Here is an 18223-nt window from a genome sequence, read left to right as displayed (position 1 = left end):
ATAATTGACCTATAACACTATGTTAGTTCCTGTTATACAGCATAATGATTTGATATTTCTATACATTTCAAAATAATTACCCCAGTAAGTCAGTTAAGGTGTGTGACAAAGATGCTACATAGTTATTGACTATTATTCCCTACACTGTACGTTTCATACCAGTTACTTAATTTATTTTGCAACTAAAGATTGTACCTCTTAATTTCCCTTACTTATTTCTTTCCTCCACACAAACCTCTCCCTTCTGGCAACTGCCTTTTTGTTCTCTGTCTCCATTATTCTGATTGTTTTTTAGATTCCACATGTAAGTAAAATTATATAGTATTTGTCTTTTTATGACTTACTTCACTTAGCATAATACCCTCTATGTCCATTCATGTTGCAAATGGCAGATTTTCATTCTTTTTTTTTCCCCAAGTAGTATATCATTTTGGCTTACATCTTATATGTTTGTTCAGAGTACCAGAGCTTTTTAATGACTTGAGCAATTGCTTTGTGGCACTTAGTCCTGGTAATTTTTTTTTTTTTAATTGAAGGATAATTGCTTTACAAAATTTTGTTGTCTTCTGTCAAACCTCAACATGAATCAGCCATGGGTATACATATGTCCCCTCCTTTTTGAACCTCCCTCCCATCTTCTGCCCCATCCCACCCCTCTAGGTAGATACAGAGCCCCTGTTTGAGTTTCCTGAGACATAGAGCAAATTCCCATTGGCTATCTATTTTACATACGGTAAGTTTCCATGTTACTGTCTCCATACATCTCACCCTGTCCTCCCCTCTCCCCATGTCCATAAGTCAAATATTCCATTGTGTTTATATGTGTATACACATACTCCACATCACTTCTTTATCCATTCATTTAGATTATTTCCATATCTTGGCTGTTGTAAATAATGCTGGAGCGAATATAGAGGTGCATTTATCTTTTCTATTTAGTGTTTACATAGAAATTGAGGGGGTTTTGGTTGTTTCTTTTTTTTGCGGGGGGTGGGTTTGTATTTGACTGCACTGTGTGGCATGTCAGATCTTACTTCCCTGACCAGGAATCAAACCCTGCCCCATGCAATGAAATTGAATTTTTATTTATGTGGCTTCTGAGTATTGTGTATATGTGCTCAGTCACTTCAGTAGTGTCTGACTCTTTGTGACGCCTATAGTCCAGTGGGCTATGGACTGTAGCCCACTGGCTCATTTGTCTGTGGGATTCTCCAGGTGAGAATACTGTAGTGGATTGCCATGCCTTCCTCCAGGGGATCTTCCCGACCCAAGGATCCAAGCTGCATCTGCCACGTCTCCTGCATTTCAGGCAGATTTTTTATTACTGGGCCACTAGGGAAGCCCTGATATGTATTGTATTAGATATTATAACTTAAAAGGAGTTTTTCTTTTTTCTTTTTTTTTTTTAAAAGGAGTTTTTCAAGCAACTCATTTTTATCATAATGATAATAAAAATTTATTGCATTTTGACATAAATGATTAGTATACATATGTATTTCTTAAATTTTTTTTTTGAAAATGCAAAAAGAATCTGTGGAAAAAAATAGTGTTGTTTTACATTATGCATATCTTTTAAATATCTCCATTCAGTTTGTCGAGCTATGTTGTCTTAGTTTGTACCTACTGTTCCCTCTGCATGGGATGCTCACCTTGGTATCTACTCATCCTCCAATCCAGCTGAAACATCATTGCCTTTGAAAGTCACCCCAAGCCCTCCTTAAATACGTATGTAGAATTGACAGCATCTTCCTTTGTGCTTCACTGTGCCTTTTAATGCTTGGTATATTACTATCTAGGTAACAGATCCCTTGAGGACAGCGGCAGTGTCTTATTTGGTATTTAATCTTTATTTACTGATTCTTCCTGGCTCTTCAGTAAATGTTTGTTGAATGGATAAACTGCTGCTTTTTTACATGCACTGTCAGTTTCTCCATTATCCAAATCACTTTTTCAGTTATGGCATTTCCATCAAATTTTGTAACTTTTGAAAATGTGTAGGTAACTTCAGAAATATGAGTAATGTGAATTTTCAGTTTGGTAACTTCTACTTTTATGTATTCAAACATTAATAAGTAATATGTAAAATATAGCTGTAGCTTTATTCTTTTAAGGGAAGTTGCTTTTGGGGTAGTATATGAATATATTTTTGAACTGCACGCACTTAATTTTTCTTGACTGAGGGGAAAGTATTATGGGAAATGCACCTTGACAGAAAGACCATAGCTGCTCAACAGACTTACCACAAATAGGCTAAAAAAATGGGTTTGCTTTTCAAAATAGGTTTGCTAATTTCTTAAATAAGTGATTGATAACAACAGTTAACAAGTACAGTAATATGATTAAGTGCACTTGCAAAGCACATATACACAATTGGAAATCCATATTAGAACTGTTAGTCCTGTATAGTGTAATTCTCATGAGTTGAGAAACACTTCTTCCTTATTAGAAACTCTATCTTTTTATTGTTGTTGCTTAGTTAATATAAAAGCTTTATGGAGTGTTTTGTCTTAATCTCCACCAGTTTTCATCGGAGGGTATCTACAATTACCCTGCAACATCAGAGTTCTGAAACTGTACGTGCGTGCATAAGAATATCTTAAGGTGTTTGTGTTACGGATTCCTCAACCCTGCTTCCAGGTGGTCAATATACAAGTTTGTCTTCTAGGTCTTAAAGATACAGAGAGTTTTATAGCTCAGAGAAGTTCTGCAGCTCTCCTAATCTCTTTTAGGAGTTGGATTATTATGAGGAAATTCAGAACCAAAAAAAGTTAGCAAAGTTTCCAGAATCACAAATCTAGTTAGTTAATGGACCAACAGATCCAGTCATTAGAATCCAGAGTTTTCATTCTGCCTTGCTGCATGAATCAGTCAGCCTTTCTTGCCTGAACAAATAAGTTTAGTTATGGAGCAGCTTTTCTTTTACTTTTTTTAGAATAAGAGCAAAGTCATAAAAGATCTTCCGTATAAACCTAGGGATGCTAAAGTTGTAAACTATTTCCGTCTTTTTCAAATTCTCAACCCCAGCTTTATTTTCCAAAGACTTTAGTGTCTTTTTTTCTCTGCCCTAAGAATGGTTTGACTTTCATAACTTTAATTTTATTTTAGTCAACAGGAACTTAAAGTTGTTTGAAGGAAATGGAAGAAATCAACAGAGCATGCCTAACTGGAAAGTAGAGCTCAGTTTATTGTTAGGTATACATGTTCCTCTTTGCCCCTTGTCAGTAAGTTGGATCAGCTTTCTATTCATCACATGAGATATTAGGGAATTTTTAGTAGCCTCATAATGTGTTACAATTATATGAGAGAGCCTTTGCGGTCAGTCCTATTTCATTGCTAACATCATTATTACACACACACTTACACATACATAGGTATCACTAAATGTTACTGCAGATTGTTGGATGGTTTTCTTTCTATTATATAGGATCTTACATTCCTTGTTAAGATTCTCAAACAACGTTTACTTGTTAAGAGATGAGAGGTTGATTTATATAGCAGATGAACTACATGGTTTTACCTTACCTTTTATGACAAAACTTTTGAAATGAAAATGTAGGGAAAAAAGGGAATGGGAAGAGACATAAATTAGTAATAGTTTAAATTAGTAAGCGTGTCATCAGTGGACCAAAGTTTGGTTTTTTTTAGCAATTTAAAAAAATACAGCGTTATTTTTTTATTCATATTATTTTTAAATTTTTGTTTATTTGGCTGTGCTGGATCTTCGTTGCTGCAAGCAGGATTTCTCCAATTTCAGTAAGCAGGGTAGGGGGGCTACTCTCCAATTGCAGTGTGCAGGCTTCACATTGCAGTGACTTCTCTTAATGCAAACCACAGACTCTAGGGCACAGGCTCAGTAGTTGTGGTGCATAGGCTTAGTTGCCCTGTGGCATGTGGAATCTTCCAGGACTAGGGGTTGAACCCTTGTTCCCTACATTGTCAGGCAGATTCTTAACCACTAGACCACCAGAGAGGTCCTTAAGCAGTTCTTGATAAAAAGTGAAATGGTTCAAAAACATGAAAAAAAATAAGATCAGAGGAAACCCAAAACACATTGAAGAAGAAAACTGTTGTGGAAGTAGGGGCTTTTCTGGAGGACGTCAATTTAAGGAGAAAGAGGGGAAGAACTCAGAACAACCTTGGAGTGGATTAGTTGCGGAATTGTTCTCTAAGCTTTCTGGACCACATGACTCCTTCTCTCATTCCCACTTGGGCTAAGCTGCAGGCAATAGCATTAGCCCTCAGAATATAGCATTGGGAATGAGCTTTGGGAGCATAGAGTCAGGGCAGTGCCCCAGGTAGCCTGTGACCATAGGATGCTCACTCAGAAGATAATCTGCTCACACATTCTCAACAGCAAGTCTACTATTTCCCTCCCCTACAATCAAGGAGATAAACTACAGCTAAGCAGAACAGGCAAACTAAAATAAATTCAAAGAGAAGCAACAGTACCATGAAAGAGAAGTACAAAAATCAACAGTATATCTAAATTCTTAGGAAACAGTCCATAGAACAAGACTTTAAGTATAATTAATATCCCCAAGGAGACACAAGAGATTATATTATTGCACGCGCGTGCACACACACACACACAAAATATAAGTCTTGGAAGTTAAAATAGAATTGAATAGCAAAATGGGCACAACTGAAGAGCATGCTAATGAGGTGACAAAGGCAGCTGAGGAATTCTCCCTACACAAGGCATAAAATGATGGAAAAGATAAAACATAGGAGAAAAAATTAAGATACTCAGGTTAGATCCTAACATTTCAGCATCCATCTCTAATCAGAGTCCCAGTAACAGATTGGCAGTAGTGGGCATGAGAGAAATTTAAAATGAATAATAGAATAAATATTTTCCACAGCATTCTTTAGGACGTTTAGTATAGTGTTGAATAGTTTAGGTGACAAGAATCATCTTTGTCTTGCTTTTGAAATTAGTGACACTGCTTACGTTTCATCATTATTGAGTATGCTATAGAATTTTGGTAGATAACCCTTTATAAAGTTAAGTAAGTTTATTCTATTCCTACTAAAAACTAGTAGTTATGTTGTTGTATTATGGTATTTGAACGGGTATTGAATTTTGTTTTTTCCAGCATGAGGTAAGATGATCACAGGGTTTTGCTTCTTTAATTTGTAAGTTATATTGATTCCTTTTATTGGGATAAACACCATAAACATAAATTGGTATAAAACCAATTTGCTAATGTTTTATTTAGTTTTGCTTAAGGGTTTATAAATGAAATAGGATTGTAGCTTTCTATTTTCGTGACTATAGTATATTTTGACCAAAATTGATTTTTCAGCTTTTTAAAAAGAAAAATTCAGAAGTAAAGCAGCATGTATATCCCCAAATTAGAACAAATCTGTATGGATAATAAACACTTTGAGATGTCTTGTGAAAGGAGAATCTGAAGGCTGCTAACCAGTAGGATTTAAACAAGAAATTATATTTCAAGGGATGTGATAAAAATTTTGTTGTCTGTTAATTCCTTCCCATCTTATATGCTACTCTTCATAATTCTTTTACTGTAACTTTTATTTGTCTTTAGGTACGCATAGCTGCTAAATTTATCACTCATGCACCGCCAGGGGAATTCAATGAAGTATTCAATGGTGAGTAAAGATTAGTACTTAGTTGTTTCAGACCCTCTTTAATCACTTATAAGCACTTATTGAGTGTTTGCTGTCTCTCTTAATCCTTACAACATTATAGCTATAGCTAAGGAAATCACAATTCAAAGAGGTTAAAATAACTTATCCAATATCACCCTATCACCCAGCTGGTAAGTGTCAGAGCAGGGATTTAAACCCAGATCTGCATCAAAAGCATGCTCTTAAGACCCCAGTATATTAGGATACCTATCTTATGTGAAAAAGATTTAAAGTAGTTCAGTATTGATCAAGGTAGAAACAATATTAAATTTCATGCTGCTGCTGCTAAGTCGCTTCAGTTGTGTCCGACTCTGTGCGACCCCATAGACGGCAGCCCACCAGGCTCCCCCGTCCCTGGGATTCTCCAGGCAAGAACACTGGAGTGGGTTGCCATTTCCTTCTCCAATGCACGAAAGTGAAAAGTGAAAGTGAAGTCGCTCAGTTGTGTCCGACTCTTAGCGACCCCATGGACTGCAGCCTACCAGGCTCCTCCATGGGACTTTCCAGGCAAGAGTACTGGATTGGGGTGCCATTGCCTTCTCCAATTGAAAATTTATACTTGGTCAATATGGAAGACAGATTAGGCAAAGAAAGGCTGCATTTGTTTTCCTTGTTAGTGCTCAAATATTCAAAACAAGTCATAAGGAAGAAAGTTTTGATTTACTTCTTTTGTGTTATTTTACTCCTTGTAAATAACATTTGTATTTCTCTTAGTTGTTTTTCCTCTGCATCATTAATTTTACCATTATCATTAATTTTGTAATATAAACAATATTAAATTTCATAGTTTTATATCTATCATTATAGATCATAGCTTAAATCTCTTCAGTGCTTTTACTCAAGAAGTGCCATAGTGTAGGACAATTTTTAGAGCCATTGGGGCTGAACTGACTGTATCCGGGAAGCTTGTTAAATATACAGATTCCAGTGTTGTCATCAGAGAAGGCAATGGCACCCCACTCCAGTACTTTGCCTGGAAAATCCCATGGATGGAGGAGCCTGGTGGGCTGCAGTCCATGGGGTTGCTAAGAGTCAGACACAACTGAGCGACTTCACTTTCACTTTTCACTTTCATGTATTGGAGAAGGAAATGGCAACCCACTCCAGTGTTCTTGCCTGGAGAATCCCAGGGACGGGGGAGCCTGGTGGCTGCCGTCTATGGGATCACACAGTCGGACACGACTGAAGTGACTTAGCAGCAGCAGTGTTGTCATCCTCCTAAGATTAGTTAGATCTGGGTTGGAATGGGTAATCTGCTTTATTAGGTCCTTCAGGTGATTCTGAGTCACAGCCAATTTGAGAACCACTATTCCAGTATATTTCGGAGAAGGAAATGGCAACCCACTCCAGTGTTCTTGCCTGGAGAATCCCAGGGATGGGGGAGCCTGGTGGGCTGCCGTCTATGGGGTCGCACAGAGTCGGACACGACTGAAGCGACTTAGCAGCAGCAGCAGCAGCATTCCAGTATATTTACAACCTTCCATACTATTTACTGTCGTAATACAGCTTACAGAATAAAAAATGTAAATGAGGCATTATAACTGTGTTAATGTCAATCATCATAATCTCATTTTAAGTTGTAAACTGATTCATCTTAAAATTCCCCTTAAGTAAAATCATAATCTTTGTGCATCTTGGTTCAGTTTAGCAAACATTTATTTTGAAATTCTACTTTTACATTAAAAGGTTACCTCCTTAGTGCGGGGAACTGTATGATGTTCATTTGCACCTGGCTCAGATCTCCACAAATTGTGGAACAATCAATAATCTCCACTGGTAAAATTAATGATGCAGAGGAAAAACAACTAAGAGAAATCTGAATGTTATTTACAAGGAGTAAAATAACACAAAAGAAGTAAATCAAGACTTTCTTCTTTATGACTTGTTTTGAATATTTGAGCACTAACAAGGAAAACAAATGCAGCCTTTCTTTGCCTAGTCTGTCTTCCATATTGACCAAGTGTAAATTTTCAACAACAGAGCTTTTAGAAATTCTCCTGCAACTTGAACTTTAACTGATTAGCTCAGATAAATTCTTGACTTAAAAATTAGTGGCCTTTATAAAATAAGTACCTTGTTTTATTTCTGACAATTAAATGTACTTTATAGGACTATTGTGAGAATAATTGATACCAAAGCATTAGATTAAGAATTGGCAAGCTACTTATGACATGACAGCTGGTATTTATTGGAATGCTACACATTGACCTCTGCCAGCCCCTTCTTTCAAAAGCTCTAAGAGTCAATTGCCTTTGCCTTATAGTTAGCCTTCTCTCTTGGCGGACTATAGTGCATGTTTTCTCAAAGAGTCGAATATGACTGAGCAACTGAAAACACACACACACACACACACTTGGAGTTAATTCTTGGTAGTTTCTTAGTAACAAGGACCCTCCTCTTCCAAAGGAGAAGTGACTGGACTCTTGATACACAGCTTTTTGAAAAGATTGTAGGCCCTGCATTAGATGCTCCGAGGAAAATATGTTCAGCAATTTCTCTGCCACTGACTGAATTGTGCCCAGCTCTTTTGGTCTGTTACAGAAAAGCCTACAATTAATCTATTTTAAAAGGATTCTTTAGATATAAATGATCAGTCCTAACTTTAACTTTCTATAAACCATGTTTTTCGTTTGCTGTAATCAAACTCCATGAGAATTTATTGTTGGATTATTATATCACAAATCTATGCAAATCTGAGAACATTGTTAACATTTGTTTGTGTATGTACATTTTTAGAATTTCAAATATATATTATACATACATAGTGAAGTCACTCAGTCGTGTCCGACTTTTTGCGACCCCATGGACAGTAGCCAACCAAGCTCCTCTGTCCATGGGATTTTCCAGGCAAGAATACTGGAGTGGGTTGCCATTTCCTTCTCCAGGAGATCTTCCCAACCCAGGGATCGAACCCGGTTCTCCCGCATTGTAGGCAGACGCTTTACCATCTGAGCCACCAGGGGGTATCCATAACTAATCTTCCAAAGCCTGATTTTCTAGAAATCTGATCTAGAAATCTGCTAAAATTTCTCAAGTTTGCCTTCTATTGAACATTTGAATTTTAACATCTTTAACATTGTTTTCCTCCTCAGATGTCCGGCTACTACTTAACAATGATAATCTCCTCAGGGAAGGGGCTGCACAGTACGTATCTTTCTAAATCCACTTTCTTGTTATTGTAATATTGGGTAAACTATGTTGATAATAAACTAGTACCCTGAAAACAGTTTAAAATACTTCAAAATAAAGCAGTTGTTTTATTTTGTTTTTTTTTTTTAGTTGTTTTTCTCCCCCTTGGAGAAAACATGTTCCCTCCAAACATTATTTCTTTAAAGTTTATTATGTATGGTCTTATTTTTATTTTTGCTCAGGTATTTTTTCTCTGCTCAACAGAATTTAATGTTAGCTATTACATTTTCTTCTGTAGTTCTTTTTGTTCATGCTGAATTTTTTTTATAACTGCCAGTTGTAGAAAGATTAGGCTGGTACTAAGTGATGATATTTCTCACATTGCCAAGAATAGCAGATGCTGAGAAAGTACCTTAATAGAGTTAACCAAAGAATAATTACATGATTATTCTATCCAGTCATTGATTTAGAATATCATTTTCATTTTGTCCTTATCCTCAAAAACATTAAATTGGTGGTTGGTTGGTTGATTTTCTTGTCTCTTTTAAATCTTAAACACTGTCTAGCTTTTAGGGCCTCCTGTTCTCTGGCTTTATCACTACTCTGCTTTACTCTTCAGTACAAAGTGCTCTTTTAGTTACTGTCTATCCACCTGGCTCACAGTTCCTTCCTAAAGAGGAAACCAGAGTTGGATAATGACTGGGCAGAGATGGGGTGGGGAGATGGAACAAGTCTTTTTTGATGCAGAGCAACAAATAATTGTTATAAAGGCATTTGGTGTGATACATAATTGGTTTAGATTTTAGCTGTAGAAAATATTTTAAGAACTGCTACTTGGGAAATAATCTTCTGCCCTGTCCAATACTGTTTTTTGTTTTTTTAAAATTCATTTTGGGACCAGATTCTGCAAACCTAAAATTTGCACAGAATCACTATAATTTCTATAATGAATGATACCCCAGTTACATATTCTCTTTCACTGTTCTGTGAACTACCTTCCCCCACCCCCACCCCCATCCCCCACCCACCCCCGCTGTGTCACATGGCATACAGGATTGTAGTTCCCCAACTGGGGATTGAACCCATGCCCCCTGCAGTGGAAGCATGGAGTCCTAATCACTGGACTGCCAGGGAATTCCCTGAACTACCTTTTATACTTACTTATATATAATTGGTTTCTCTCCCTCTTCCTTTTAAAAAAAACAAAACAGTGCGTTTGCCCAGTATAACATGGATCAGTTCACGCCTGTGAAGATAGAAGGATATGAAGATCAGGTAACAGTTATTTCTCTTAGATACACTATACCTGGAAGGTAGTAGAAATACTGTAAAACAGATGTCTGAAGATAAAATGCTGAGTAGATTCACGTCTTAGCTTTTGTAAATATTCTACATATTAGGAAATTCTTCCTCCCTCTGAAAATAGGAGTTTATTTGAAGAGAGAATTGTCCCTAGCAAAAGAACAATGAAAGTAAAAGGAATTAAGTTTTACATAAGCTTTCCAGCTGTCCCTAATTCTCCTTGGTAAGAATAACAGAAGACATTATATTTAATAGGAAAACAAGGATTCCTGTTCAGATACAGGAACAAAGTAAATACATATTCCCCTTTTTTCCCCACAGTTATTAACATTACATGACAGGGCTTTTCAGATTCATTAATGTACAATTCAAAGGTAGTATGGCATCAAATGGCAGATACCTTTTCACAGTCTGAATCCCCTTTGAACCCACAAGTCCAAAGAATTTATCTTAGGAAATAAGTATATAAATGTGTAAAAAAGATTATTTGAATCAGGGTTTATGATAGTGAAAAATTGGGAGCAGTCTAAATGTCCAGTATTAAATTAAGTATCTGTAGGCCAAAATCCTGTGTAACCATTAAAACCTGATAGAAATATTGAACTGGAAATATGTTTATGATATATTAAACTAAAACATGAAGCAGCAGGTAGTGTTGTGCTAGTTTATTTTTTAAATAAATATGTAAATGAACAATTTTATTAGAATTTGCATCTTAAATTCTGTGAAAGGTACATCTTACTTTATGTGCCATTAAGAAAGTGAAAATACTTGTCAGTTAAATTATGACAGTTTTAAGATGCTGTCACTATAAGATGCATCCCGTTTTATGAAATGTTAAATCATGAGGGGAATGTATGCATCTTAAGACTCAGAAATAAAAGTAATAAGAAAGAAAAGAAATAAAGTAGTATATAGATGTGCATAGAAATTGAAATGTAGGAAAATACATACCAAAATGTTAACTCTCTATGTTGGGATCACAGGATTACTGTAATTTGTTTTGTTTGTTGTTTTTTATTTGTTTTGGTTTATATTTGTGCTTATCTTTTTCAGTGAAAATAGATTAATTATAAGTATAAAAGACAAGAAAATACTGGTTTTTACTTTACAAGTATACTTTACAACTTTACAAGTTTACTTTACAAGTATTTACTTTATACTTTATAAGTATAAAGACAAGAAAAGACAAGAAAAATGATAAATATTTCTTACAGTTGACATTGTATACTTTACTAATAACGGCAGAATTATTGAAATAATAAATAAGGTCTGTTTGCAGATACATAAGAACAGTCCCATATACATGTGGTAGCCAGCTTAAAAATGTGGTCAAAAAGAGATCACATTCTTAGCCACAACAACACATTACCTAGACATAAAAGGAAAATATGGAAAGACATCTGAGTTAATAAAGTAGATGCCATCACTGCATATAATAGGAAATCAGCTGCAGTGGGTTAACATAATACAGATTTTTTGTCACATAAGAAGTCTAGAGGTAATATTTAGGGATGTTATGGCAGCTCCTTCCTGAAGGAGGGTGTGGGAACCCACTCCAGTATTCTTGCCTGGAGAATACTATGGACAGAAGAGCCTGGTGGGCTGTAGTCCGTATGACCGCACAGAGTTGGACATGACTGAAGCAGCTTAGCATGCATGCAGGCACACACGGCGGCTCTGTATCATCAGAGGCCCAAGTTGCTTCTAGCTCTCTATTGTGCCATCCTTATGTATGGTTTTCATTATTGTGGTCTCAAAATAGCTGATCCATCTCTGCGCTCTGAATCCAAGTTTCATGAAGGAAGAAGGAGGAAGGTGCAAGAGGTGCTATTGGCTGTTCCAGGAGCAACTTCCACTGATAAATTATTGCCAGAATGCATATCACTTTATCATTTTGAGAAGTGTTGTCTTTTTAGTTGGACACATTGCCTTGAAAAACCTTTAAGATTCTGTTAGTAAGGAAAAGGGAGACGAATGGATATTGGATAGAAACTAGCAAGAATCTGTCTGTCATACAGTTTACTACCCCCACACATCTTAATTGGAGAAATAAATGGAAAATTAAATAGACTTAAATGCCACATTTTGGAAAAAATATAAAAGTTTGTCTGAATAAGAAAAATAATATGGGAAGCTTTTTCAAATAGATTCTATACAATTCCTATGAAAATTGTAATAGACCATACAAAATTATTCTGATCAAGAACAACAACGAAGGTAGATTAATGCCAGCAAACATAAAGACATAAAGAAATGATAGTAGAGCCTTAATCTAAGTACTGTAAAACAGAAAAGGAAATAATTGATTAAATGTGTAAGATTAACCTTAACTTTGATTTCCAAAGCCAGCTATATACCTAGAGTAATTCCAAATGTAGTTTAAAGGTTAACTAATTTTTAAAAAATATTTAATTATTTATTTACTTTTGGCTGTGATGGGTCGTCACTGCTGTGCCAGGGCTTTCTCTGGTTGCGGCAAGTGGGGGCTTCTGTCTAGTTGCGGTGTGCAGGCTTCTTGTTGTGGTGGCTTCTCTTGTTTTGGGGCACAGGCTCTAGGCACTTGGGCTTCAGTAGTTGTGGCACATGGGCTTAGTTGCCCTGAGGCATGTGGGACCTTCCTGGACCAGGGATCGAACCAGTGTCCCCTGCATTGCAAGGTGGATTCTCAACCACTAGACCACTTAGGGAATCCTAAAGGTTAACTAATTTTTTTTTTAACTAATTTTTAAACATAAAAATTTAGTAGGAAATGACAAAAGATTCATAACTTGAATAATGATAAAACATTTAAAAAGCTAGAAAGTATTTTTTACTTCTACAAAATAAAAAGGTTTTAAAAATAAAATTTTAAAGGGAGAAAATATGTATCTTAAACATAATAAAAAGGTTATTCAAGTACCCTAGGATGATGTCAAGAGTTCAGTAGATAAATGAGCAACAAATATGAACCAGCTGAACTCAACTGGAAAATACAAAGCAAACTTTAAAAGTGTTAGATTACCTACTAATAGTAATTAAGGAAGTACAAATTAAAATTTTAATGTGAATGTGTTTGCCTTTGAGTTACAAAAGTTGTAAAATTATAATGAGAAAGCTTTATGAAGGTAAGACTAAGGAAATTGTTTTATGTATGGTTCCTACTATTATAAACAAGGTTTTTTAAAGATAGGTTGGTGATAAGGATAGAAATCTCAAGAGTAGGAATTCTTCTCAAATAATTTTCTTTTTTTAAAGAGACTTTATTTTTAAATAGTAACTGTGTCAGAAGACAAATGTAAGTTAGGGGGAAATATGTGGAATTAAAAACCCAGGCAAAAGGATAATCTCCCTATAGTTCAACTAGAAAAAGACAAAGATTTGGTATAAAAGTGGGCAAAGGTTAGGTACAAATAGTTCACCAAAGTGGAAATACAAAAGACCTCTTTTTTTAAAGGGAAAAGACATGCAGGTTAAGATTTCTACTGCTGATGAGCTTGTAACTTGGTACTACATTCTATGATAGAGGGCAGTGTGTCAGTCTCTATCAGTTATGTGTTTACCCTTGACCCAGTTGTCCTGTTTCAGGGAATTTATAGCACAGGTTTGCTTGGCACATGTTCATAACTTGTACATAAAAGGACATTTGTTGCAATATTGTTCATAACAGCAAAAGATTAGAAACTATCCAAGCTATCCATTAATAGGAGACTAGTTGAATAAATTTTGTATATCTATACAATGGAATCATACATAGCTGTAACAAAAAACAAGGAAGTTCCATAAGCACTAATATGGAAAGATTGCCTTAGATACATCAGTACAGTATAGTATTCTAGTTTTTGTTTAAAAGAAAGGGGTAGAGAATTAGAATACACTTGTATTCATTAAAAAAGAAAAGAAACACCAAAAGAATCATCTAAATCAACACCAAAAGAATCATCTAAATCAGAAATTGGCAAATTTTTTCTGTAAAGGGTCAGAGAGTAAATATTTCAGCCTTGCAGGAAAGAGTCAGCCTTGACTACTCAGCACTGCTATTGCGGCAGGAAAGCAGCCATAGACAATACAAAAAAAAAAAAAAAGTGGGGCTGTATTCAACAAACTTTATTTACAAAAACAAATGGCACCTCATACATAGCTTGCCAAAGACAATTCTTGCTCTAAATTAATAAAATCAGTTACCTTCGTGGGGAAGGGGGAATATGTTGGGAATTTGGTGAATGGTAGATGGAGGTGAGAAAAAGATTTCACTTTAATTTTTTTTTCACTTTTGAATCATATGATTGATTGTATTACCTGTTTTAAGTGCTAAGTGTAATGACTGGAAGAAATTCATGAAATATGTGAAAAAGAAATGCAGAAGTATACTTTTAAATTATTATTACAGTTATGTGTGTATGCATAGGTTGTATATTAATTGTATAGATTGTATGTTATAGAAACCAAAATGTGAAGGATATTGTTAGGATGGGAGAAATGTCCGTTTAGAGTTGACTTTACCCCAAAGATCATATTTTTATAAAAATACAGGTTGATTGAAAAATTTATGAAAGAGCAATCTGACTAAATGAAGAGTTAATTGCCTCTAGAATTTTTGTTTGTTTTGTAAAATGTGACAAGAACTGTCTTTTTTTTACAATTGCCTAACTTTGTAATTATTCTTTGGAAGGTCTTAATTACAGAACACGGTGACCTGGGTAATAGCAGATTTTTAGATCCAAGAAACAAAATTTCGTTTAAGTTTGATCACTTACGGAAAGAAGCAAGTGACCCCCAGCCAGAAGAAGCAGACGGAGGTCTAAAGTCTTGGAGAGAATCCTGTGACAGTGCTTTAAGGGCCTATGTGAAAGATCATTATTCCAATGGCTTCTGTACTGTTAAGTATCTGCCTGCTTCATTATTAGAGCTTTATTTCTTATATTTACCTTATCATTTGGAGGCTTTGGCCAGCCACAGACATCTCTTCTTAGTTACAGTCTCTTCTGCATTTTATTCCCTAAATTATTTTTGAAAGGAGTATAAATAGGACATTTTATATGGAAAATTCTTTCTTAAAATCCCAGTGCATAAAAATTTATTTATTTGTAATTTTTTGGCCATGCCACAGTACTTGCAAGATCTTAGTTCTCCCACCAGGGATTGAACCCAGACCACGCCAGGGAAAGCACCAGGTCCTAACCACTGGACCACCAGGGAGTTCCCCAGTGCATAAAAATTTTAAATCTCAGTGAATCCTGTTTCACACCTGTCTTATTTAAGAAATGGCCTTACACTCATCAAAAAGAATTTTTTACAAAGCTACTTCTACATAAGTGATTTAATTGGATAGTCAAAACTATTTGAACCAAATAGCTCTTTAGAAATCAAAGGTAATTTTAACTTTCTTTTAATATCTTTTGGTGGGGAAAAAAAGATAAATTTTGGTTCTAACAGTTTTCCCTTTGTAAAATTGTGACATTTTTAAGAAAAATGTTGGTTAGATTATTAATGCATAATGCTGTACATAAATGCTGGTTATCATTATGTTTGTTTTTCTTATTTTTTTGTTTTTAAAAAATAGAAAAAACACAGTATGATAGATAAGCACAGAACTCAATTTTGGAACCTAGTATGGCAAGGAGAGACATGACACACACTTTTTTAGAAAATTGACTTTTCATTCTTAAATATACTTTCAACTTATCATTTGTTACCTATTCAAAAATTTTCACTACTCATTTCTTAATTTGGAGAGCTTCCACACTGAGTAACCCCACCATGTCCTTTTCACTTCTCTTAGCTAAAAAATGAGCTACAGAAGGTATTCTAAGAGTGTCTACTGTTTTATATCCTCAGCTGTCCTGCTTAGTAATTCTTAATTTTATCTCAATAATCCTTGGTATTTTTATGTATGCAGTTGACCCTTGAACAGTGCAGTGATTGGGATAACCAACCTTTGTGCAGTTGAAAATTTGAGTATAATTCATAGGAGACCCTCCATGTCCAAGGTCCTTTTATATCCACCGTTCTTCATCCCACCACAGATTCAACACAATTCAACTGATTATGTTCAGTTCAGTTCAGTCGCTCAGTCATGTCCGACTCTTTGCGACCCCGTGAATCGCAACACGCCAGGCCTCCCTGTCCATCACCAACTCCCGGAGTTCACCCAGACTCACATCCATCAAGTCAGTGATGCCATCCAGCCATCTCATCCTCTGTCGTCCCCTTCTCCTCTTGCCCCCAATCCCTCCCAGCATCAGAGTCTTTTCCAATGAGTCAACACTTCGCATGAGGTGCCCAAAGTACTGGAGTTTCAGCTTTAGCATCATTCCTTCCAAAGAAATCCCAGGGCTGATCTCCTTCAGAATGGACTGGTTGGATCTCCTTGCAGTCCAAGGGACTCTCAAGAGTCTTCTCCAACACCACAGTTCAAAAGCATCAGTTCTTCAGCACTCAGCTCTCTTCACAGTCCAACTGTCACATCCATACATGACCACAGGAAAAACCATAGCCTTGACTAGACGGACCTTTGTTGGCAAAGTAATGGTGGATTATGTAGCACTTGTAGTATTTACTGTTGAATAGTAGTTCAAACCCATGTTGTTCAAGGATCAGTGGTACTGTGTTCCAAAACTTTCCTGTTGTCCTTAGACAGGCATCTCCTCCCTCACATTTTAATAGGATTAAGAATGACATGAAATCTTTCTATTTCTCTTCTTTCCACACTCAGAAGTCTTTCATGTACTTCCATCTGAGGAAGAAAGATCCATGTTCTTGATTTCATACAGTCCTATCTACTTCAAGATGTCTAATTGTGACTTCATTTTCTCTTCCGATAAATAGTTCTCTTTACCTAGAAATATTTTTATTTCTCCTGTGCTTAAGTAGGGTGGGAGGGAGGACATTTCTTTAGTCAAAATAGTAACTCCTGCAAGTTACTTCTCTTCCTTCTCTTTCCACTTTCCCCTTTCTCCCTTTTCTCTACCTCTCCCTTCCCTCATCTCTCTCTCTCTCTCTCTCTCTCTCTCTCTCTCTACTGTACAAGCAAACCAGGGAGCATTCTGCTCCTACTTCTTGACTCTATGAATTTTGACTTCAGTCCGTACTCTACAGAAACTGCTCTCCGAGGTGAACTAATGGTTCCTGAATTACCTGACCCAGTGTCCTTTTTTCTTGGTCCTTGACTTTTGTATGGCATTTCACACTGAGGCCAGTCAGCTACTTCTGGAAATTATCTTTCCCTAGACTGCTATGTCAGTACCTTCTAATTATTCCTTTTTTTAAAGAGTTTCTATTTATTTATTTTTTGGCTACACTGGGTCCTAGTTGTGGTACGCAGGATCTTTAGTTGCGGCATGTGGGATCTGGTTCCCTGACAAAGTATTGGACCCAGGCCCTCTGTATTGGGAGCAGAAGTCTTACAAAGTGGTCCACCAGGGAAGTCTCCCTATAATTATTCTTATTCTGTCTCTACTTATTTCTTGTCATCCCCCTTACTTTTATAAATGTAGGCATTCCCCATCACTATATTTCTCTTTCTTAAAAACTTATAGTTTATTTAATGTAGGGGAGGTTGTAGAATTTGGTGTCAGACAACCTGTGAATTTGGGTTCTACCTTAGCCACTTTCTGAATGACCTTGGGCAAGAAGCTCTACAAACTTCAATTTTATCATCTAAACATAATAACAATGTGTTTCACTATATTTATTAGAACAAAAGGAAAATAAATATAAAAATGTTTTGTGGACTGTAAAAAAGGCTCTTATTGTTTCTTTTCCTTAGTGATCACATTTTTGTTCATTTGTCCTACACTAAGGAACAGTTGGTGTTTCCACCTCCTAGCTGGACATCTCCATCTGAACTTTCCAATCTGTTAATGACACCAGTCTTTCTCTAGGCATCCAAGCATGGAAACAGTTTGGTACCTTCCTTTCTCTTGCCCTTGATTTGCAATATATTGCCAGAATTTTGACTGTACTTGTGGATCCTTATATTCATTGATAGGACCCTAATTTACTGCCTAAATTAATTCTGTGGCCTCCTAACTTTGAACTTTTCTCAGGTTTTACCCTGTATGCCAATATTGATTATTCTCCCAAAATAACAGTTCTGGTCATGTTGTTTTGGTTTCTGTCCACTGCATGTAGAATAAAGTCCAGTCTTCTTACCTTA

General features: G+C 36.0%; 1 protein-coding gene across 1 annotated transcript in view; it reads left to right on the top strand.

Annotated features, from left to right (window-relative positions):
* Nucleotides 1-18223, top strand: part of CAPZA1 (capping actin protein of muscle Z-line subunit alpha 1) — a 44287-nt gene that overhangs the window by 17603 nt on the left and 8461 nt on the right. The window contains exons 2-5 of the mRNA XM_027536168.1: nt 5553-5616; nt 8748-8799; nt 9996-10059; nt 14738-14944. Of these exons, the coding sequence (XP_027391969.1) occupies nt 5553-5616; nt 8748-8799; nt 9996-10059; nt 14738-14944 (387 nt within the window). The remainder of the gene's footprint in view (nt 1-5552; nt 5617-8747; nt 8800-9995; nt 10060-14737; nt 14945-18223) is intronic.

This window comes from Bos indicus x Bos taurus, chromosome 3 (genome assembly GCF_003369695.1).
Source record: "Bos indicus x Bos taurus breed Angus x Brahman F1 hybrid chromosome 3, Bos_hybrid_MaternalHap_v2.0, whole genome shotgun sequence".
NCBI lineage: Eukaryota > Metazoa > Chordata > Mammalia > Artiodactyla > Bovidae > Bos > Bos indicus x Bos taurus.
The sequence above is the reverse complement of the archived record's forward strand: the minus strand, read 5'-3'. Positions and strand labels throughout refer to the sequence as shown.